This window comes from Daktulosphaira vitifoliae, unplaced genomic scaffold (assembly GCF_025091365.1).
Source record: "Daktulosphaira vitifoliae isolate Bord-2020 unplaced genomic scaffold, ASM2509136v1 Scaffold_2, whole genome shotgun sequence".
In the NCBI taxonomy this organism is placed as follows: Eukaryota; Metazoa; Arthropoda; class Insecta; order Hemiptera; family Phylloxeridae; genus Daktulosphaira; species Daktulosphaira vitifoliae.
Genome location: NW_026099573.1, coordinates 36961893 through 36986909, shown reverse-complemented (window position 1 = coordinate 36986909; position 25017 = coordinate 36961893). Strand labels below are relative to the sequence as shown.

Below are 25017 nucleotides of genomic sequence, written 5' to 3'. Positions count from 1 at the left end.
TACCATATTGAAAAATATACTATTTTTGTATGATAATTATGGGTTTTGTATTTTATTTTAATAGAAGTTGATGTTGCTTTTGCAATTATCCATCAATTTTTTAAAATTAAACACTATCTACAGATTTGCATCGAAGCGTTTCTTATGATAGTGATTTTAATCACTGTCAGATTAAATCTATACTGGACCCAACTATGTAACGTCCCCACTATGCCGCGACCCCACTGTGCTACCGTTTTTTTTTATTAAGTCTAAATACGAATTAATTTCTTTTGCCTAATTACATAATAATTTTCACTTGGTATTTATTCAGGTATATATTACAAGGGTGTTCCGTGAAATTTATTCACAAAATGTTTATGATTTTAATGATTGTATTGAGTGAAGAAGACAAAATTTTCTTTTAAACTTATCCTAAATAAATAAAATCCTGTCCAAGAATGTGCTTTAATAGCATACAATTTTCAAAACATCGAATTAAATTTACAATTAAACCAAAAATTATTTTATTTGGTTTTAAGTATTTAAGTNCAAAAATTATTTTATTTGGTTTTAAATACTTAAATTAACTTTAACCTAATGTAGTAGTAATTTATATTTACACTCAAAATATTAACAAAACTTTACACTATAATTTTTAGCGCAGGTAGGTGCTGTTTCTAATGGTATACATACACTCCATCCGCGATCTATATCTACTTGATGTATTAAAGTGCTTGTAACTTGATAAATCATTATCCTAAAATAATCATTGACCAATCGAATTTTTTAAAAGAAAAGGGCTAAAAATGTCTATTTAAAAAAAAATTAAAGTACCGTTTTAGCTTCGATGCGAAGTTGAGAGGTATTTATTTTATTAAGATGTAATTTGTTTTAATTTTTTTTTTTTTTTTGTGACTATCACTACTTTTTCTTAGCTCTCACAGAATCAAGTTTATTCAACAATAAGTTAAAGATCACTTATTGTATCTAGTTAAAGAAAAAATACCATGAAAAATTGAAAATTTTTTCCTCATTTTTCGTAAATGGTGGAAATTCTCCAAAAAATATTATTTTTAATTGATAAATTTTGACATTATTTAAATCTATTTTTACTTAAAACTATTTAACTTGCTTATTGGGAATTAAAAGTCACTCCTTTTGCATAAAATATTAATCTTTAAACTTAACTTAACAAAAATATTTTTTTCAATTAATTTGTCTATATTTTAGGTCAAACGATATAGTTCCATTAAAAGGAGGGGGTAATTTCTCATTTAACCCCCTTTACAAAAAAAAAAAAATATATAAATAATTTAAATATTAGTTATAAATATTTTCAATTTTTAATGTACATCCAATATATATATTTCAAAGAAGGGGACTGCCCTTTCCAAAAAAATGTTCAATTTCAAAGGCTTACGATAAAGTAACAAAATTCAAAAATTATAAAGTGTTATAACGTTGTTCAATGCAAGGTGATTCTTTTAATATTAACTAATAGATTTCTCTTTAAAATAATAATTATGTTAAGAAAATAATTATTTTTTTTTAGTTATATATATTTCCTGAATTATGAATTATAATAATCTTTTTAATTTATCCCTTATACCTTATAAGGGTGTCAAGTTTTTTATTTTAAATGAAAAAATACATATTTAACTAGCTTATAACAAAAAGTGATCTAATAAAGAAAATGGCTGAACGATGACAACTTTTACCCATTATTTCAGAAATTATAACTATTTTAAAATATACAGTAGTGAAAAATGGATTATGTTATTTTTATCATTACGCATTACTCTGCCGCGATATTCTTCTATTCTATATTTAAAAATATTTGTAACTTTTAAGTATTATTAAAAAAAATTAACTTATTAATGAATCAAGAAATATGTATAATTAAAAAATATCAAAAATAATTTTCTTAGCATAATTATTATTTTAAGAGAAATCGAGTGGCTAATTTTAAAAGAATCACTTTGTATACAACAATATTATAACTTTTTATAATTTCCCCGTGAAAACTTTTTAAAGTTATAAACTTTGTAAGTTAGATCTAAATTATTCTTTATAAAGTGGTTTTGGTTACACCTCAAACATAAATAACATAATTAATCATAGCAAATTAATAACATATTATTAATTACTGGAATTATTATATGAAGTTTATTTAGTTATTATTTTAACAACTAAAAATCGGTTCAGCCTAATCAGTGAAAAATATTTGTGTAGTTTGAAATCAAAACTTACAAATAACTATTGAAAAATTTATTCATAAAACGTAAAAAATCTGAAAAAACAATTTACTAAACAACAAAAAAATGTTATATTGCTTTTAAAAAGCATTTAAAAGAAATATATTAAAAATTCATTGTTTATTCGTAAATTCACATTTCACCTTCTTTGTTTTCTTCCAAAAAATTCGTAATGGTCAATTATGACTTTGATTCTAATCTGATCATTTATTGGATCAAAAGTTATTAAATATCAGAACATCGTATATATATATATAAATGTCATGTATGTACAAATAGATAAACCATTTTACTCTTGAATTATTCACTTCATTGTGCAAAATTCAGATGTGGTCTCTAAAAACTGTATTGCAAATCATCAAGACCCTACTTTATATAAAAAGAGCTTTTGTGTAGAGTTCATTAATGTACGTTTTAAAGCGGTTAAAGCCTAAGGGGAGTTAAAAGTATTCGTAATGATGTGTTTATAGTTTTTGGTTTTATTTCAAATAAATGTTTTCTTCAATACTTTCTGCAAAGTACACATTATTATACAATGTTTTTCATGTTTGATATTATTTTTTTTATTCTGTAATGATAAAATATCACTTGGTATCATCGGATGGCCTACGGGCAGCGAGACCATTTTCAGATTATTCATATCAGAGTGTTCTTTTGAAAAAGTTTTACTTTCTTTTTAAACATCGTTGAAGCTTTTGATTCTTGAATGACATTCTTAACGACCTTATTTTAAAAAATGTTTAACTTTAAAGATAAAATTTTAATATGAAAACAGATGTACTTTTTTTTTTGAGCGAAGTTCAGGCTAATAGTAAACAAGTTGAATGAAGTTTACAATTTTTATTGTTATGGTGCTAATTCTTATTATGTATAATAATTAATGTGAAATATTATTATAAAGCATATTTAAATGTATAATAAAGTTTATAGAATATATTTCAATTGTTTAGTAGGGATTATTTAATTTTTATAATTTTGGATTAATACCTTTTAACAGAGATGAAAAAGTTTTTTTTTTGTCTACAAATTCATTTTATTTAGTATAACCATCAATTTTTATTTTTGTGGAATTATTTTTAAATATTGTTATTGATTCGACAGTACTCAAATCAAATAAAAATAAAATTATGAATTTTAATTAATTTTTGATCGATTTATGAGTTTTGGTATAATATTTTAATTTTGTCCCAGAACAAAAGGAAAATATTGTTCCAACAACTATAAATTAATTGAAAACTAATTAAAAATATTTTTTTTATAGGAATATTTCAAATCATTTGAGCAATCTGCATATAATAAATTTTTTTTTAATAATAAAAATTATTAGATTTATCAAAAAAATATATTTTTTGAAAAAATAACGTTTTAAATTTTGATTTAATAATAAAGAATGCGCCAACAGTTTAATATCAGAATGCTTATGTCTGTTTAATAACATTATTGCAATCTTATAATCATCGTTTTACTTATTAATTAAGTTACAAGATTCTCATAACTGTAGAATATAGTTAAAAATAAAAAAAAAACACCACACATTATATTTAATTTTATTATTTTCGGTTTTATTGAGTGTCCTTTTGACTATCAAAAGTGTCGTATTTCAACGATTCAAAAGAGGTTTAAACCTACTGGTCTTATTCTAAAAACTTGATATTTATATTTGCTATGTATTTTAAAACATCCAATCTCCGGGAAATGTTTGACTATAGTTCTGAAGTAGTAACATGCAATAAGTTTTTGTCTATTTGCCCTGGGGCTACATGGAATTAATATTGACAAATCATCCAAAACGGTCGTTTGCTATACGTCATCGACAGTTATTATATCTTCCATTTTATTTCTAATTTCTATCTCGTTTCATTCAATCACTTTTCTATTTGAAACGCCTAGCTAATAAATTTGTTTCACTATTTCCACCTTATTTACATAATCACTCAAACGACTTTCTCGTGACTAACTTGAATTTATGTTTATGTTTTTTGCAATGTTCAGTTTAAGCAGCGCAATGATTTAAAATTTCAACAGAAAAAAGTGGAGATTTTTCGATTTTCAAATCCCTCGACTATAATATCTAACATTCTTTTGTCGAATGCGACATAACTTTTCGAACGCCTTTGTCGGCTATGTCGTTAATTAAAACCCAACAGTATGGATGTTATTCCAAAGACAGAGCGCTTTCATTAAAACGCTCATTTATTCTGCGATCAACATTTAACGATGAACTCTTGTTATTAGTACACAATTATTGTACATATTTGTTTGTGTTCATTCAAGCTTAATGTTTTGTTTGTAACAATATTTTATGATGGGCTACTCGGTACTAAGCAAACAGTTATTTATATTAATGTAGACGAGAAATTCTAGTATGGTCAAACAAAATAAAATAAATCAATAGTTGGATATGCGAGTGAATCATAAGTAGGCTGTATATGCTCCGTTCAATAAATTAGGATAAATGCGATGAAAATCTACAACATAATAAATATCATTCACATGTCTTGTGGTAATGAAAAATTGATCCGAAAACGGTTATAAGTTATAAAATTCGAATTCTCATCGTACGTTTTTATGATATTAAAGGCTGCTAGATAAAGATTTTATCAATCGTAAATATCTAAAATTCATAGTGTCTTGTATAAAGATTTGATTAAGATTATTACAATTAGAAAAGCTTGTTACAATAAAATGACTTCGATAGTTTTACCGAGTATTTCAAGACTGTAAATTCTTGATAGGTGTTACTTACACAAACATGTTTTCGAAGTTTTCCTTTAGGAAATGGTTGCTATGCTTATAATATCATAAATGTTTAATGCAAACCAACAAACCAGACAAGTTTAGCTAAAAGCGCGCATAGAATATAGATTAACACGAATACATTTTCCGGCTCATTTAAGATTCGAAATTTGTACACATAACATTGATAAAGTACGATCATCTGTTGTATCTTAGAGCTAAAAATACATTAAATATGCGTTATAATATTTTATAAGGACTTTATAAGAAAACTGGTAATGTGCAGTTTCTTTCATGCATAACTATGTATAAAAGATTAAATTTAAGTAGATAGTTTTAACGTAATCAAATTACAGTCCGCGTATATAATTACTACTAATGCACTTTAATAGGATTAATTTTATACCAAATTCCAGATGAGGCAACTAAGACCAATAATAGTGTTAAATCATAAGCCATTTACGAAGTTGCAATGATAAAACATTTTTCACTCTTATTAAATTTCAAAATTAAAATCGATTAGGTTTTTTTTTTACGAATCGTTAGTAGTCGGCAGATTTATAAGATATAAATTTTAGATTGTATTATTATACTTGATACAGCGACTTTATAGTAGTATGAATTTACATTTTTGAATATTTTATTATTTTCTCTCGAAGAAAATCTAATTTATACAGCAAATAGTTGTTTTTCTCGATTATTTAACAGATCATAAAATTATATTTATTTATTATTTAAAAAAAAAACCTCTGTATTCTTATATCTGCATAATACATTGACAGTAAACGGATTTGAATGTTCGAAATTCACAAAATTCGATTTACCGTTGAAAATATGATTAAGTTATTTATAATACGATTATTATTATTATTATTATTTTTCGGTTGTAATTTTCATCAGAATATTAGCGCATATTTTCGTAATGCTAGTGAAATTTTTCATTTACGATATTTTCGTATATGAAAATAATGTGTTATTGTAGTCATGCAAATCGTTATGTAATTTTATATAAATATATTCTATGAATTTTCAAGTTAACCATTTTTATATCTCTTATACGAGTGTGTGCAAAATGTGTAACACAACTAAAAAGTTGAATAGCGAATTTTACTTGCCAACTGGCATTTACAGAATATAAAAAAAACGACGAAAATAATAAAAGCCCATTTTTATTTTCAGTGACAGCTATGAAATAAAAAATTTGCAAAGAGCTTTAGATAAATTGAAAAATAAAATGTATTCCGGATCTCGCAAAATATTTGAACAACAAGTATTATTAAATAGCTATTAATCACAGTCTGTATTTCCTTATCGAATTTAACGAGTCGAAAATGATCATTATAAAAAGCCAATCGACTTTTATTGATATATAATGCGTTTTATTATGTGACAATTATTATTTTACTCATATAATTATAGGTTACATAAAAAAAACTTGTTAACTGAGTGATATTTTGTGTATTATTTCACTGGCTTAATTTAACTGTAACATTTATTTTGATCTTGTTAAGTAAGGTTCAATATTTATTTACACAAATATTTCTTTTACAAATAATGTCTTCGTCTATGGTAAAACTATTTAAGTCAACTTTTTTTTTAAGAAATTTATGCTTTGTACTTANAAAAATGATCATTACAAAAAGCCAATCGACTTTTATTGATATATAATGCGTTTTATTATGTGACAATTATTATTTTACCCATATAATTATAGGTTGCATAAAAAAAAACTTGTTAACTGAGTGATATTTTGTGTATTATTTCACTGGCTTACTTTAACTGTAACATTTATTTTGATCTTGTTAAGTAAGGTTCAATATTTATTTACACAAAAATTTCTTTTACAAATAATGTCTTCGTCTATGGTAAAACTATTTAAGTCAACTTTTTTTTTAAGAAATTTATGCTTTGTACTTAAATATCAATTTTAAACATATTACCTTCAATGTAAAGTAAAAAAAGTAATAATTTCATTATGTTATGCATATATTTTTAGTTTTAGTTATTTAGGCGTTTATTGTCACTAACAATTATCTTATTATGGATCATTATTGATGGTCAATAAACCAAAAAAATTTCAATCATATCTAATAGAAAAAGTTACTCTCAACATTTTTTATAAGTCAAAATATTTCATTAAAATGTTAACTGTTGAAAACGGGAAATTTGTGAATTTTTCCGTTATTTAAAATGATTATAACTTTTTTTTAGAAAAATTGAATCAATAACATATTTTTATTAACAATATAATGGCAAATTATCATTCTATCGATGTACTTTTTTTTTAAATACCACCATTGACGATAATACTGCTGATTTTGAACATGTTAGTGATTTTTCTCACCTACTTTTCAATTGCCCTACTCTAAATAACAAGAGAGTCTCGTTGATTTTATTCCATTCCTAAAATATTCATAATACCTCACCTATTAATTTACTAAATTCAAGATCCTCCATTAGTATTATCTATCTTGTTCTTTATAAAATGATCTAGTTTCCTAATCTAATATTAAACATCCAATTTTCGAGCTATTAAAAATTTATTTTTAAATGTTTCAATAAAAATCTAAAAAAATAACCAAAATACTGTAGGTATTTGATTTTTGACAATGTTTCGGAAATTTTTGTCCTTAAAAACTATGTAGATGTTAAAATTATTAAAATATACTTTAAGATTAAAAAAATTAAAACATCTAGGTGACTTGTTTTCTCAGATTAATTAATTATAAAAATAAAAATTTATAACATATTTTAACTTTTTAATATTTTTTAAAGTCTTTCTTTATTTTAATTGTATCAGACGTTTTATGATAGTGANATTTTTTAAAGTCTTTCTTTATTTTAATTGTATCAGACGTTTTATGATAGTGAACATATAATTGACAGATTTTTATTTTTTATTAGACTTAATTATTCTAGTTTCTCATTATGGTGGTCCCAATTGTACTGTTTTTTTTAGAAATTATAGATACAATAGAAAATTATCACTTGTGGCTAAGTCACAAAAAAAAAAAAAAAACCACAAAAAATTACTGAAAAAAGTTTTCAGTAATTTTTTGTGGCTTTTGAGTTTAATATTTTTTAGTTTTTAAATTAATAATATTTTTAATGTAGTTTTAATTTTACTTAAATTATAGATATTTTACGAGGTATATATTTGTATTTATCAAATAAAAGCTTTTAAAAAAATAGAAGTTTCATATATTTTGAGATAGTTATGCATTCTAGGTATTCATTTCGTTATAATTTTAAATGAACACATTTTTTTCATATTCCCGTAGAATTTCGACTCGAAAAAACTTACTCTAGTTATATGCTTTAATTATTTTTGCTATCATCAACGTAATTTATTTTAGTTATTTTTTATAAGAAGTTATTTTTCTTCAAATATACTTTTTTTTGTACTATTTTTAGATAAACAATTTTTAAGTTATCTTTTATGAAATTATTTTGTTTTTGTACTGTGTATGTAAATATTTTTTTGGAAATATTTTAATGCTTCGTAATACATCATCTTACTTTAATTTCATTTGTAACCAATTAGACGAATGATTTGAAACGGGTAAAATGCCACATGGTAACTTTACATCTGAATGAGGCCAAGTCAATTGTTCTAAAGGACTTAAAGTACTCAATCCAGTATTGTCTCGTTGCTGATGATGTCTTAGTATATGAGCCATAGCTTTGGCATCTGAAATTAAAAAAATATACAATCTCCGATTATTTACTACGTTATTTAAAATAATAATGAAACATTAAAGATTTAATCATTAAAGCTCACGATAAATTCCTTTTAACAGGGATAATAAATTCTATAACGAAACTTCATAAATAATAAGTACATAGAAAATGTAAGTACAATTTATAACTCAACATAAACGCAGGATTAATTTAGTAATTTAATAATTTATTTTTCCCTTTCCTCTATTGTTATAATATATAGTAACCTTAAAGGTATTCCAATTCTATAAAATATCTTCAGACTCATGAAAACGAAAGTTTTTTTTGTTAATTTTGATTTTTATATATGATAAACAAGTGAGTAAATAATAAACTATAATTATGAGTACATAGAAATGTTATACATTTATTTATTCGTGTTTGTGAGGAATAAAATTCAAAATTTGAATACTTACTAACTAGTACAAAGTAAACAGACGGTAAATATTATCTATTATGTTTATATAGTATGAATATAATAAATGCTGTAATTTATTATACACATGGCATCGATTGAAATAGATAAAAAAATATAAACTTTACGTGATTTTTGTTATAATTAAGGTACAACACAACAAAGGTATTTATTTAATACAGTCAACGAGAATCAGTTAATTTAACCGTGAACTCTATTCTCTGAGGAGCTTAAAAATACGAGGTGTAATATTAGGCTTGCATATATTTTAGTATATGAATTTCATTCATTTTGCTCCTATGTTACGCAAACGCCTAGAAAGTACAAGCAATTGTTCAAACACAAGGGAATCTGTTATTATTTTACAAAGTTTCAAACCCTTAGTAATTATTCCAACAGAGAATATTAAATGTCGGGTATTAACGTAAAAATACTTAAAAAGCCACCGAATACTTCTGAAACTAATAATAAACCCATAAGACATTATACTTCCATGAGTATATAATGCACAATAACAAACTAAGTATTGTGATTGTTAGTTTTATTGTATTTATGCAATAAAAGTATAATTTGAAGCAAAATTAAATGTCACTGGAAAAATTTTAAATGTGTTTATACACTCTTCTTTAATTCGCTTATCGATATTTAATCTATCCAATTATATCACAAACAATTAAAAGTTTGAAAAACAGTCTTAAGAACATTCAACATCTAAATGATTATTGTAAAAAAATTATCTTCACTTGTTAAATGACTTTTTTAACGTAAATGGTAAGGAAAAACAATTGCCTAATACACAATATATGTCATATTTTTAATAAATGTATACTTTTATTTCTTCAAAATTAAAAATTGATGAAGAATAAAATATGTCTAATAGATTTCCTAACTCTAAAATATGAATATTATTAGATCAGTGGCACAACTAGAGCAAAAATCCTAGGGATGCTGAAATTGTGTAAACTCACAAAAACCGTTGGGGCTACACCCGCTCACAATCCACCAAAATAATATGCAGGGCTATATTAATGATGGTAGTTTATAGATAGCTGTATAACTGAGCTAACGATTGTGGTTGATCGGCAGTAGCTTAATATAGAAATGTCCCAGTATACTCACAATAACGATTTTATTTACCTATAATAATAGTTTGATATAAACGTAAAGTAAGATAAGAAAAAAATATATATAGCAAAATTCAGATAATTCATTTTTTATAAATAAAAATGTTCATTTAAAACTATAGTTGTTAAAATTTAGAGAAAGAGGCTGGGGGGCTAAAATCAAGTTTGAGAGTGCTGCATTACTCCCTAGTATCCCCAGTAGATGTGCCACTTTATTATATTTCAATTTATTACATTTATATTAACCTAAGGTATTTGAGTATAAAAAGAAAAGTACATACAAATTATAGTTTATACATAGATAAAAAAAAAGTACAGACTATGTTTTGATACTAATAACGACAATAAATATTCGAGGATTTAAAATTAAAAGAACTTGATAACTGAAATTGATATTTTAACTGATTATAAGTCCTATTATAACTTATTTTTAAATATTATTTAGTTTAAAAACTAAATACTTTTAATAATTAAGATTGCCTTTCAATTAGCATAGTGGTCGTTTTTTTAAATAAGCAAAATAACATTTTCATATTTTGGATATGAATTTTCGATGAAAAAAATAATTGGCTGATGTGGTAATTTAATCCTAAACCCTTAAATCAGAAATATTTATCAAGTATATAAATATACATATTGTTTCGAAATTATCTTGATTAAGGAAATCCACGAGCTTTTATTATCCCTTAGAATAGTTATTTTATGTAGTTTAATCAGTTTATCTCCGTGTTATTCTTTAAAACGAGCACAATAAGACACCGTTACATACTTTGCAATGTATAGAATACAACTTTGCTGACTAAAGTTTCATTACCTAAAACACTGGCAATGATTCCGTTATCTTTTTAATGCGAGCATATTTTATCCAATGATACATTATGATTACCAAATGAGCAAAATGAATGAAATACTGGATTTTATTTCGTCACATACATCCCCACAGCCCTTATCTGTTCGCCAAACGTTTCACAGTCCACTAACGCAGATTTGAAAATAATGAAGGTAAACGATTCTATGTGTTTTCATCTCTGTAGCACTGTATTTGCAAGGCACAACGCAAAAGTGTATACACATTGTTTACTTTAGACATTAACGATAATGGTGCAGACACATCACCACAACCAGATCACGGTACGATATTTATCGATGCGGGCCAAATGGTTTTTTTCTCCTATCGCGAAAAAGCTTTTATTTTATTTCCAAACGATATCCTCAGACAGAGTCTGGTATTGCGATTTGGTGGGTATTTATTGCACGCAAATCCGGTAGAATATATGAGAGCGTATACTCCATTCATAGAATCAATGAAAAAATCGCTTCAAAACCACCAACGGCGCAACTGTAGCAGCAACTCCGCACCTTGTAACTGACAAATATTTATATATATATATATATATATGTATTGGTGTTTTTTAACAAAGAGCGATTCCGCAGTAAAATGATGCGGTATATATTTAATTTGAAATTCGAAAGATGCAGCCGTAGTGTTCTCGATTGGCGGCGGGGGACAAATCAATTGAAATGATCAAAGGGATTACCGGTACAAAAAGAAAGAAAAAGCTCTGTGATTATCCGTCGACCTGTAATGTGACTGGCGGAGAAAAAATAACCGGCTTTACACGCGGGGAAGATTTGTAATACCTTCGATACATTGGCCGTTTTTTTAATGGCTGTGGAGGATTTCCAGACTCGGAGGAAATGTTCGAGTCATGCGTTACGATCATAAGTCATACAGCACAACGGACGTGAAATTATTCGTACGTAGTATTGACAATAATATGAACGCCACGCACATTCACAGATAACAGGGAGAGCCCTATCCGCGACGCTCTTTTTGCGATGGGCGGAATCCTCTCGGGGCTGTTTTATTGCCGGCACTTTATATTGTATATGTGTTACGGCTCTTAATCATCTGTCGATAGATAGGGAACCCCAGATTATTATGTGTTTTGAGCTGACGATACTGTATACTGAAGCCATTTAATGCTGACTTTCAGTTTTCCAACGACCGGAACGCCATGTTCGTGTCATAAATTTTGAGAATCCGACGTGGTCAATGGTTAACAACATTATGTAAACCGGAAAGAATAAAAAAAAAAAAAGTACATTGTGATAAATTCATCGAAAAGTAGCTCGTTGAATTGCGTATATAGCACAGGACAAGTTTGCGCTTCGTTTTTTGAAAACAATAAAAAAAAACAATTTCAAAAGACATAATATAATAACCAAAAATATAAAATGTTTAAAAGCGCATTGTAAATATTTAAAAATAGTTTATAAAATTTAACTTGCACGACACTTTAAAATATAACTGGTATAAAACTGATGCCTAATAAACAAGTTAGCACTTCTTGAAAGTCGGACAAAACTATCAATTATATGATTTTATTGAATAAATATTAATAAAAATGAAATAATTTGCGCGTTTTAAATTTTCATTTGAAATTTACAACATTTTATAGTTAAATGTTTAATTTCTGTTAAAGTAAACCAGGCTTAATATTTATTAGTTTTTTAAGTTAAAGAAATATTGCGACTCTATTCAAGCATAAATGCATTTTGTTTCCATTTATATTTTTGCCATTCGTAAGTTCCAAGTTAGAAGAATGATAAACTCACTAAACGCGAAATATAAAAATTATGATTTGTAACTTAGGGAAAATATGAAGTCAGTCGAAAGAACGCTACAGAGAATGAATAAATCGATTTTGACGGTTTGAAATAAAAAATAAAAAGTGTATTTGAGTAAAGCGATCTGTGTATCGTGTTCAAAAAGAAGCGAGTTGAGATTCGAGTTGATCGCTTAGAAAATAATTCAAAGCGTGGGATATAAGGTGTCATCAATTAAATATTTTCTTAAGTAATTATGGGGTGGAAATTATAATTTTTAATGCAATAAACTAAAGAGTACCGAAAACGTCAGTCACGCCGGGAAAATTAATAAAATGTTTACCAAACGGGTAGATATCAACTTTTTTCATTTTTATAAACAACAAAAGGAGGATGTTAAAGCTAGAAGGGAATTAAGTTAATGAGGCGTGTAATTAAACTTTTTGAAAAACTTGTTTGAGAAGATTATAAACTTTATACGACTAGAAAAACGTGATCATTTAAACTTGCCAGTTGAACAGACATCGTGCCAAGATACAAAATATAAATTACAAATAAACTATCGCTCACTCACGTACTTTTTCTAAAACTATTAAATGCTTTGCGAAATTTTAGAGAATTTTGTCAAATATTGTTAAACCTTTGATTGGACAAGATTATTTTCTTCGATAGTTCATAAGAACTATGATATTACGGCAAATACAAAATGTAGCAACTGTAGTTTTAAAAATAAACTTATTTAATTAAAAAAAAAAAAAAACAGGACATTCACATCTATGATTTATGTTCTACTACTAAAGGTAATAACTATAAGTAGAATACTTACTATCGATGAAAAACAGAAGAATTATAGAGCAAATTATATATTGCTTAATTATTGTACCAAAAACGTGTGCGTATAACCGAAGGGCGAAATTTGACTTCATGTTTGCACGTGTGTTTCATTGACTCATTTTCCAAACGAATTTCTCATCCTATAACATCAACAAATTTTAATTTTCTAATTCCAACGTAAAGAAATTTTAATATTAGCATTTTTAATTTGTTTTAAAAATAATAAACAAGCGTACAATTTTTTGGTACGATTTAACACCTTTTTTGGCTTTAGCGAATTGTCAAAGTAAATAAAGCAATCACAAGGAAAAGTAATGTAATGTCAGTATGTTGTTAATGTTAACGAAGGGTTCTCTACTCTGAAGTCTAATTAAAGTGGTCACGCGCAAAACTTTCCCCCTCGGCTTTAGTCGTATTCGGTATACGATGCTGGTGTTGATCTGCTAGATACCTAAAAATTACTTTTCACCCTCAAAATAAAAAGAACACGTATAATATCTATCATTATTAAAAAGGTTTTTTTCCGATTAAAAGATGAAATTCGTATACGAGTTCGTGTATGCACAAATAAAAATTAAAAATATTAAGTATTGATTTTAATCTAAATTAATATATAGAATTAACTGTAATAATGCTCCATAGAATACTCTATTGTGCTAACAAACAATATATGGTAATAAAACTGTATATTATTGTAATTATTTTTATAATAAAATGAATACATTTCATAATGAACTCTGAAATACAATAGAATAAGAAAATTTACTGTAATAAATTAATCGAATCATTATTAAATTTAATCGGTTTCAATATTGTTATGTTGAGTATTTATACTTTTACATAATCTTGTTAAAAAAGTTATACATTTTTATAAAGAAATGAAATATTTCTTATTTTTTAAAATAAATTCAGACATGTAATTTCTAGAAAAAGAATAAACAAGTATTTGTGGAATGTTGAATAATTTTCTATGATATTAAAAATATAAAACTTAAAAATGCTCTAGTGGTTAAATTACAATCGTTAAAAATAGATGACGTCATGAAAAAAAAAATATCAACCCTTTTGTTTTTTAACATGTATAACTGACTTTTACAAAATGTCTCTATGATATTCAGACACAAATGTCTACTACAAATCAAATAATATTTCTAACATGAACAAAGGTTAACTTTTTATTTAGGAAAATTTGACCCTTTCAAGAACATTATATTTAAATTTTGTTACTGAAATGAAATTTGAATAATCCTCTGTAAACTTTCTTCTAAAAGTAATTTATTTTAGAGCTGGATACTTAAAAATACAAATTCAAGCTTAAGGTTATTAAGTGTATGAAATAGTAGGTTTGCATATTTAATTGACATTTTAAATGCATGTTTATATCCGTGTTCGTGCTACAACTCTAATCAAATTTAATGTGAAGTACTTTTTTGTTATAATTATAACTTTACACATTTTAAATAATTATAAATTATATTAAATATAATATTATAACTGATAAAATTTTATTTAATATTATCAGGTAAAACTCAAATATTTTCATATGGCAATATATGAATTGAAAAGTTTTTATTGTTAAATTTACAAATTTTTATATTATGAAAAATTTTAAAAACTAAAGCAATTTTTTTTTAAACAAGTATATAATAATACATAACTTTTTTTACTATTACAAGATATTTATTTGTTTTATAATTTCTTTTTTTATATAATTGTTTATCTTTGTCTTTCTTTACAATTTGTTTCAATAAAATGCTTGCTAAATATTTGTACTTACAAAAAAAAAAAAAAAAGAGTAAATTTGAAATGGCACCTATAAAGCATCAACATATACTGACCTGAAACGACAATTTAAGATGGTCTTGTAAATATTTAAAAACATAAAAAAGAGAAAAATCCATTTATTTTATCTGATAGTCGGAATAATTAACTATGTATCTTGTAACGTAGAACAGCACAATGATTATATACTATGTAATTTTTTAAGTATTTAATGAGTGGAGAATCTAGACGAAATTAATATCTTCATAGGTGAACTTATTTTTAATAATGTGGATTAAAATAATAATAATTGACTTATATATTGTTTTATTAGCAATATACAGTATTTGGATAGAAAAAATCGAATAAATCACATTTTCTACTATTAATCATTTCTATGAAATATTTGTTTGATTTTTGTTTCTCAAATTAAATGTATAAATATTTAACTATTCACTATTTGCTATCATTAGGACTCTTTGAAGTAGCCAACGACAATTATAACAAACTATTAAATAAATAATAATTCCTATAACACTTAATAGGACACTTTCAGAATATGGAAAAAAAGAACTGACTGAATAATTAGGCAAACAGTAAAATAATATATTATTTGAGATATATTCAATATCGTATTTGGATCCACGTTGGCAATATATTTTTATAGCAAAATACTTTTACTCATATAAGCTTTTAAAAACATATTTTTGTCCTATAAATTAAGTTATAATAATTTAATATAAAATTAAGTTCAAGAAATCCAGTAAATTGATCATATTAAGAATAAAAAATAATTTTCCCGAACAATTGAAAATTTATGTCAAACTTGACAAAGTAACATTTTATGAAAAAAAAAACGAGAATACGAAAAATGTAATGCATTAAGAATGGTTATTTTTACCCTTGTAGTGACATTGGATAATGTATTCGGTAAAACAACTTTTAAAACATTCGTATTCCCGCAGCGATTTTTGGGTTTTTTTCATGGATTGTTTATTTGATAAAGTTATACAAATGTAATAACAATAGTTTAATAAAACATCAGTTGATAAAGCCATTTTTCCAGGTAGTTGGTAAGCCGCTAACAGTAAGACCCTCTGTAACTGATATTATAAGGGAGATCTCGATTTGGTCAGCAAAGGATGGCATGACCCGTTAATCTTCTAAATGAAATGAGTGTGTACCCAAATTATTAATATTGTATACAGATTAATGCAATGTATTTTAGTGTTATCGTGAGTATAATCCCAATGCATAATAATCTTATTCGCCACAACTATAACGTTTATAATATTGTAATAGAAGAGAGAAACATGAGTATCAATATATACGTATGAGGTTTAGAAATTATTGTTGTATACAAAACAACGCGAATAAATATTTTTTAATCAAATATTTGCTAATATCACAATATGCTTTTTTAGTGTATACAAAGAAATTAAGATATATAGAATTGAATCATTGTAAAATTAATAGTTTGTTAATAAAAATTAATAGAATTTTTTGCACTAGAAGACAAAAATAAAAACGTTAAGTTACGTCTAAAACTGTATTTTAGCACCTTTATAGGAAGAATAACAAAATAAAAATATATTCTTTCGTTTATCTTTTCTCTTAATGTCTCCCTAGTGGCTTGTTTTTTCTTATAAACAGCGAGAACAAACCATAACCAATGTACAAAAAATTATTGGTTACATGTGATGTTCGCATGTATTTGTTTTAAACTTTTATATTTTAGAACAAGGTTATTAAGTAGAGAAATATTTCAACTATTAAAGATATATTTTTTTACTTTATGGATAAAAAACCTTTTGATTTCGACAATGTCAAAAAGTATACTGGTTGTTTTTTTGTTCGTTTAAATAAATCTTTACATGAATTTTCAATATAAATATTAGGAATATAACTAAGAGAATTCTACGTAGATTTTTATTAAATCTTTTAGGGTATTTTGGTTAATTAGTAGAAAAATTACATCTTTATAAGATTCCAAGAGTAATATAGAATGTATATGTAGCACTCAAACTAGAAGTATATTAACTTATGAAGAGAAATATAATCATTAAAATTGACAAATTACCAAAAAGAAAAATTACTTTCCAAGTAAGAATTTAAATATTTAAAATAATCGCACAATAAGATTATATTAAATTTGCCTGTTTTAATAAATAAATTCTTACCTAAATCAACAATGTTGATTCATACATTTAAAATTCATTTCAAAATACTGTGTAAATTTTTTATAGAAAAAGTATTATTTCTTTAACAAATGTTTTCTTATTTTTATATCTACATTATATCATACATTTTTTTAAATTATGAAGTAAATTAAATAATAATTAATATGAGATGAATTTAAGTCAGCTTTTTAGAGCTAAGAATATGTTACACTGGCTAAAGACTAGGATGTTTTTTATTGAGGAGTTGTATTTTCTCTTTTGATGTTTCATACAACAAATAAGATGATAATTAATATTATTAATGAAAAGGGATCGCTAAATTAATTTAGCCTACAGGTAGCAAGGTGCTAAATACACTATTGCAAACGCGATAAATGTATATAGGGGCAATTTAATATTTTAATGAAAATACCAAGTATAAAAGTTGAAAATGTATTTAATTAATTTTTTAATAAAAATATTATCGATTAGCACTGCAATTCTCTTTTAAGTATGCTTAAGTATAGGTAAAATTTGCCATAAATATTAAAAAAAATTATTTTTATAAAAAAAAAATAGTAGTTTTGATAAAGTTACTAACTGATTCATTATGACCATAGTAAATTTTGTTTCTAAGTAAATAATGTATTTCGTACGAATCGTTTTTAAAATTCAAATATTTTTAAATATTTGAAATCTAAAGGATATTTAAATGAAATAGTTACAATTGTGTATTCATTGAGTATAAATAATTTTAAAAGCTCATCGGTTTATAAATGGATTGAAAAATATTGCAATGCAAAAATTGTTATCAATTTAATCAAATATCGTTTTTAAATTCTAATTTTTACTTTTACTACCACACTATAACTTTTTTCTCAGTAAGCGCAACTTTTATTTTTCAATCAATATAATATTGAAATACATATTTTATTCGTTTCGCGAAAATTTAAAAGTCAGATTCCAAACATATTTATCTATCTGCGTTCAGATGTTTTTTAGTTGTACGCACCGCCGCTCCCTTTTAAAATTATCAACGGATACATATATAACGATAATTCTGTAAAATGTAAAATTCGTTCAACCGACTGGTAACGTGCGTACTACGTCAATAACGAAATCAAGAAATGTATAGGCTTCAGAGAATATAATTTATAAGCGGAAAGTGTACGCGAATCCTGTAATTAGATAAAACATGTTGAAATCTCAACCTAAAAATAAATGCTATAAATATAGGCGGAATTTGGATTGCGTCATCCCTAAAGACAACTCAAGTCCTTGCACACACATGCCTATTAAATCTACGCTTTGATAAATTCTTCAGAAAATTAAAGGACATCTGTTCGACGATATAACTGCTACCATTGAGGTGCCTTTTTGAAGTAAACATTTTCTCGTTGTCAGCATCCGATCCGCATTGTTCTTATTATTAAGATTCGACGCGTCAAATGAGGCGCGTTTTATTACATTTCAAAGAAACGAGAGGAGCTGCTAGACAATTTCGTACAAGTTTCCTTTGAAATAACTTATCTCAGCCCTGTCATTACTAAGCTCACTAAACAAATACTTCGCGAAAACAATTAACAACACAGTCTCTACTAAACCATTTTATAAAAAAAAAAGACTATTTTTATTTTTAGTGGAATACACAATGGAAATACTTATTAATCAGGTACACTGTAGTTCAATAGTATTCACAATGAACAGATATCTATATATACTATTTTATGAACTCAACAATTTTCATTGTTTTTCACAATTTTCATTGAATTTGTTTACTTTGATAGTTATATAAAATTATCGCGAAGAGTATACATAAATACTTCAAAAACAGGATTTTTATAGTTTGTGATCAAATTGATTTTTGTGTTAAAAAACGTTAACCTTATATAAACATTTTTAATAAAAATGTTTTACGCCAAAAATAAGAGTGGAATTGATCAAGGAGTACGTGTACTGATTTTCAGTTTTCTATACCTACTTCTGAGTACTAAGTACAACGATTTTTCGTAAAATTGATCAATTAAGAAAAAAGGAGATTTCAACGTAACGTTATGACAAAATATCTACTTTTATTGTGGTTGACATAATAATACTTAACCGAACGCTCAAATATATTGTCATAACTCTGTCAAAACACATCAGACTTGATAAAATTTAATATATTTTACTAAGTTTATTTTATTTTATGGCTTAATATTAGATTTATCCTTAAATTTATTTTTAAAAACTTTAAAAGCACTTAAAAATAAAATAACTTTGGCTTAATCCTTTCAATTACAATACACAATGAAAAATATATTTATCCTATGAAAATTAAATAATTATATTTTGTAGATTTGTTCGATTTCGTTCATGATAATTAAATTTAAACAACAAATATTCATTAACATTAAAATATATAAAACGGATAATGTAATGTTGTAATGCTTAACATCAACATAAAATTTCAGTGCCTTATTTTATACTTATGTGTGTGCTATAGATTAAAAGTATCCCCAATCCTAAGCCATTATACGCGATTTCTTAGATTATGATTAGAATTAAATAAATGGAATTGGGTTATTTGCAGGGTTGTTAAAAAAAATGTTATTTTTTTTTTTAAATCTGTTTAAAAAATAAATAAACAATTTAAAACGACCCACTTATAACAATACAATGTTTTAAACAAGCAGAGTTTAAAACGTAAGAACTCTGGTTACTTGTTGTACTATTGCGGTCAGTTGTATTACTATTAAATAATGGAATAAGTTACTTCATAGTTTTTTGCCTCGGTATTAGTAATTTTCTCCATAAATTATGGTTATATGGCTAAGATGGGTCAAATATAGACTTTTGTGCTATTTAATATAATTGAATAGTTCAAGTATAGGACAAAACCAAGTTTTATTTGTTTAATATATAAATATAAGAAAAAAATGTGTAAAAAAGTTTATACTCTAACTATTTTTTATTCATTTTGTCAATAACTGATAAACGAAATAGTTATTATAAACTGTTTTATTTATATTTCCATATAAAAGTATAAAATATGTGTATTATTTTTATCTATAATATTTGACAAGTAAATTCGAAAAACTTTTTTAACTTTTTGATTTTCTTTGAATCGAAAAATAATTTTATTGGTTTTAACAATAGATTTTCTAAAATATTTCATATTTATTGCTTGGAAACGATTACAAAAGTACTTTATTTTCATGGACGAGTAGGTAAATTTAATGTGCATAGATTTATGGGAAAACTTATAAATTCTGACAACTTAAGTTTTGTGCTTAAATAATTATCACATCTTAGGTTTGTCTGAATTTAAAGCTAAAATTAAACATCACAACCCTATAAACGTTTACTGTATGTCTTGATGTAACATTAAAATCGAGAAAAAAAAACAAAACCCTTGTAACTAGTTGAAGTTTTTACAGAATTCATGTTCGAACTTTTTTTATAAATTATTTGTACATGCTCCACAGTTGTAAATGGTTAATGAAGCATACTGTAGTATAAATATAGGAAGAAAACTCGAGAGACAAATCAAAATAACTGAGTACCAGAAATGAATATACATACTAGCTAACAGAATTTATTGAATACATTAAAAGCAGGAACTTTTTATAATTAGAATCTCTATGCGTTTAAGTAAAAAGAAGCATTCTCGTTAAGTTAATTTATAACATTATTGTTTAGAACTTCACAGGCTTGTATTTTTGCTTAAATTATTCTAAGCTATGTAAATAGTGGCTACAACAATTTTTAACAAGTATACGGACGCATTAGAAGTCTTTTATGGCTTTATTTAAATGGTGCAACTGTCACTGGTTTTAACTTTAGATGATACATTGTACACGTTTTCTCCTAATACAAACAGTTAGGCCTACGCGTTTATAAGAAACTATGCGACGAGTTGTTGTGCGTCAAGATACGAATCTAGTTAAACGACTGTACTTAGAGAACGATGGAACAATGCCTACATGATACTTATGGTAATACATGTTTATTCAAGATTGAACTTGGGTATAGTCCATGGGCTGATAACAATCGCTGGNTAGAGAACGATGGAAGAATGCCTACATGATACTTATGGTAATACATGTTTATTCAAGATTGAACTTGGGTATAGTCCATGGGCTGATAACAATCGCTGGTGAATTTAACAAGCCAATAATTTTTACAGTTTATAATATCATGTGTAGGAATAAATTATATCTTAAAACACTACTATAAATTAGCGGTCGGATGTTTAACACCATGTCATAGCGTTTCTTTGGTACGCACGCGATTTCAAACAATTGTAATTGTATTATTTTTTAAAATAACTTTTATACTTATGACGGTTACCAACCCCAAAAATGTATAAAGTACAATGAATTGATCACCATACATCAATGAAGCAATTTTTATAGGTTTTAAAAAACTATTCACTTGAAGTAAAACAAGGGAGAATGATTGTAACGCCACAGTAGCCTCTTACTCGACCACTTGACATGACACGTGCCCGCTGAGGGAGAACATAAATTATAATACAAGGAAAATTAATGACCACCACGATTTATATCATAATTTAACAATAGTTAACGCTCAGTGATTTATTCAATAAATTCTGTTTGTTATATTTACCTCTAAGTAATTCTAAAACGACCTGTGTGGTTGGGTTTAGATACCTAACTTATGATGTAAACCGCATAAATACCGAAATTAGAGAACAAAGGTCGTTTTTCCTTTTAGATCTCAAAACATTTTCGCTTGGAAAGCAAGTAGGGGTATAAAATTATATAACAAGTTTTTGTGTTCTCTGTAATACAGATGTACGAATTCGAAATTCTCAATGAGAATTTCTCATTATATATTTACATTATACAGAACTTTAGGCGCACTGAACAGAGTAAACAATATTTATTTTTACATTTAATTATTATTTCCGTGTAATAATATAAAACATTTATGCCATGTGACGTAATTTGACTGATTAAAAGAAAAAGATAAAATAATTTTTTTTGAAATTTTCGTCTGTAAATAGTTTATGCATACGCGTTTGTGAAAATTACGGAGAGCGTAGAAATTGTTAACAATTAATGAGATGTTAATAAATCATTTTGTTCGCTACCTACTGTATGATTAATACTATTTTTATGTATAGAAATAGTGTAATTTTTTAATATCTATCAGTATAACCATAATCACGTTTTATGTGCAAGCGCTACATAAAAAATACATAGAATACGTGATCGTTTCGGCATTTTGGTTAATCTGAGATTAATGGCGTGCGAGGAAGCAGGTGCTGGTGTTTTTTGCATATTATCGTAATAGCAATTTATAATAAATCCGTTAAAACAAAAAATGATTAAATAATAGTTCGTTTATGAGTATGAAAAAACTACAGGCAAAAGTATCTGCTGCGTTATTAATAAATTCAAATTGAATAATAAAGCGATTGTGTGAATCCTAAAGAAACTGTGACATCAATCAAAGTAAATCAAATTAAATACACGCGGCTTTGTAAAAGCAATTGTCTAGGAGACACCGAGAAGCGTCGCTTTCTCTATTGATTATTTTGGACTTAATATTACTGGTCTAGTTCGTTTTGACTTTTGTTGGCAACAATACTCGGAAATACTTATTTCTATTCAACAAATGTATACAAAATATTAGACGATTCCGTGGAGAATTTAGCCGAGTTGATGGCCTATTATCAATTAGGGACTAATGAAATGTGTTTGGAATCGTTAAACTTTATCAAACCAAACCTTCGCGGTAGAGGTTTTGTTGATACATTTAATATTCATCGCCGTTACAATTATCCTATTAAATTACTCAATTGAATTACCTCCGTCTTTGCAAAAACTGCAAAAATGTACGCATCAAGTAATGTTATCATCATAGTTTTTGACCAAGTCAGCGATAAGATTTCACATATTTGCAGGTGTTCTATGAGCCGAAATCGTAATTTCGACAAATATCATGTGATCGCCTTGAAGTTTTTACGGTATCGTATTTTACAGACGGATTAAAAAGCGTTGCGGACCATAAGCGATTTTCAACATCACTACTAATGCGGCACTGTACAACAACATAACGGAATTGTTTAAAATATTAATGTAAAAATACCATTACCGGAAGGATGACGCGTGCAATGTTGATTTTCGAACATTTAATTTGCGTTTTTGACGGCAAGAAGAAGCGACAGAGAGGAGAAGATGGAAAGATAGAATATTTGAGTTTGTTTACGCCGAACGAGAGCTGCGCATCACAGCCTTTGCACGGCACGGTCAGTACTGGTGGAAGCGTATAAAGACAGTTTAGTAGTACCCTGCGGTATCGCTTGGTGTGTATAGCCGCGTGCGACTGACAGTTTCCTTTTTTTTTTTTTTTTAACGCCCTTCGCACACTCTCGCCATCGTATCCATAGCAACCCCCTTCCACGTCCCTGCAACGATGATGATTGTCAAACAGCCGCCAATGGTCTAGACGTACGAGAAAATTTTAAATTGTTCGCACAAATGTTTCGTTTTTTCTCGTCCAATATTTCACGTCAATTAGTAGAGAAATTCTGGTGGGAACAAATTATTAATTAAAAAATCATAATAAACAACGAGAACCGATCTACCCCACATTTTGTAGCCTTAATAATTGTCGTTAAAAAAAAACATCTGTATCTAAGTCGCTACACGGTTGAGAGCTGGATGTGTGCATACCGTCTACACAACGACATAAACTCATGCAGATCATCAGTGAATTCAAAAAAAAATCTTATTCTGAACTCTATATTTACATGTTATTCATTAAATATACACGTACAGAGTGATTTTTTTAATGCTAGACACTCAATTCCTATTGAAATAACAATATTTTTGTACCTTTTTTTTGGCATTGAGTTAGTTGCATGTGTATCTCCATTAATCTGTTATGAAATATTTTTTATATTCATCCAGTATGTCATACAGGGGTGTCAATTATATTTTTCTAAATGGCAACACACATATTTAAAAAGTTTCCAAAATAGAAAATGATACAATTAAGAAAATGACTGGTCGATACACAAATTTTGGAACAGTATTTCGGAAGTGAGGTGCGGGTGCTGCTATTTTTATTACTTTACATTTCTCGGTTTCACTATTCCTCTCACCTAAGGTGTAAAAACCTACTTTTTAACTTTTGAAATAACGGTCCAAAAGTTGTTATCCACCAGTCATTTTTTTAATTGTATCATTTTCTATTTTATAAACTAGTTCAATATGTACGTTACTATTTGAAAAAATAAAGTTGACAATCTTATAAGGTGTAAGTAATGAATGCAAAAAAAATTTTATAACAGATATATGTAAATACATATTTAACTAACAAAAGTAATGAAAAAAAAAAATCATTATTTTAAGAGAAATTGAGTGGCTAGTATTGAAAGAATTACCCTGTCCTTTATATATACATAT

General features: G+C 26.3%; 1 protein-coding gene across 2 annotated transcripts in view; it reads right to left on the bottom strand.

Moving 5' to 3' along the window:
- Positions 1-25017, bottom strand: part of LOC126898749 (CD166 antigen homolog A) — a 29614-nt gene that overhangs the window by 4561 nt on the left and 36 nt on the right. Inside the window, exons 1-3 of one of the 2 annotated variants that reach the window (XM_050673056.1) lie at positions 23415-23918; positions 13669-13816; positions 8493-8664 (exon numbers count right to left, since the gene is read on the bottom strand). In XM_050673056.1, the coding sequence (XP_050529013.1) occupies positions 8493-8664; positions 13669-13768 (272 nt within the window). In that variant the 5' untranslated portion in view covers positions 13769-13816; positions 23415-23918. Of the gene's footprint in view, positions 1-8492; positions 8665-13668; positions 13817-23414; positions 23919-25017 lie in introns of those variants that run through there. The other variant, XM_050673057.1, reaches the window with a different exon arrangement.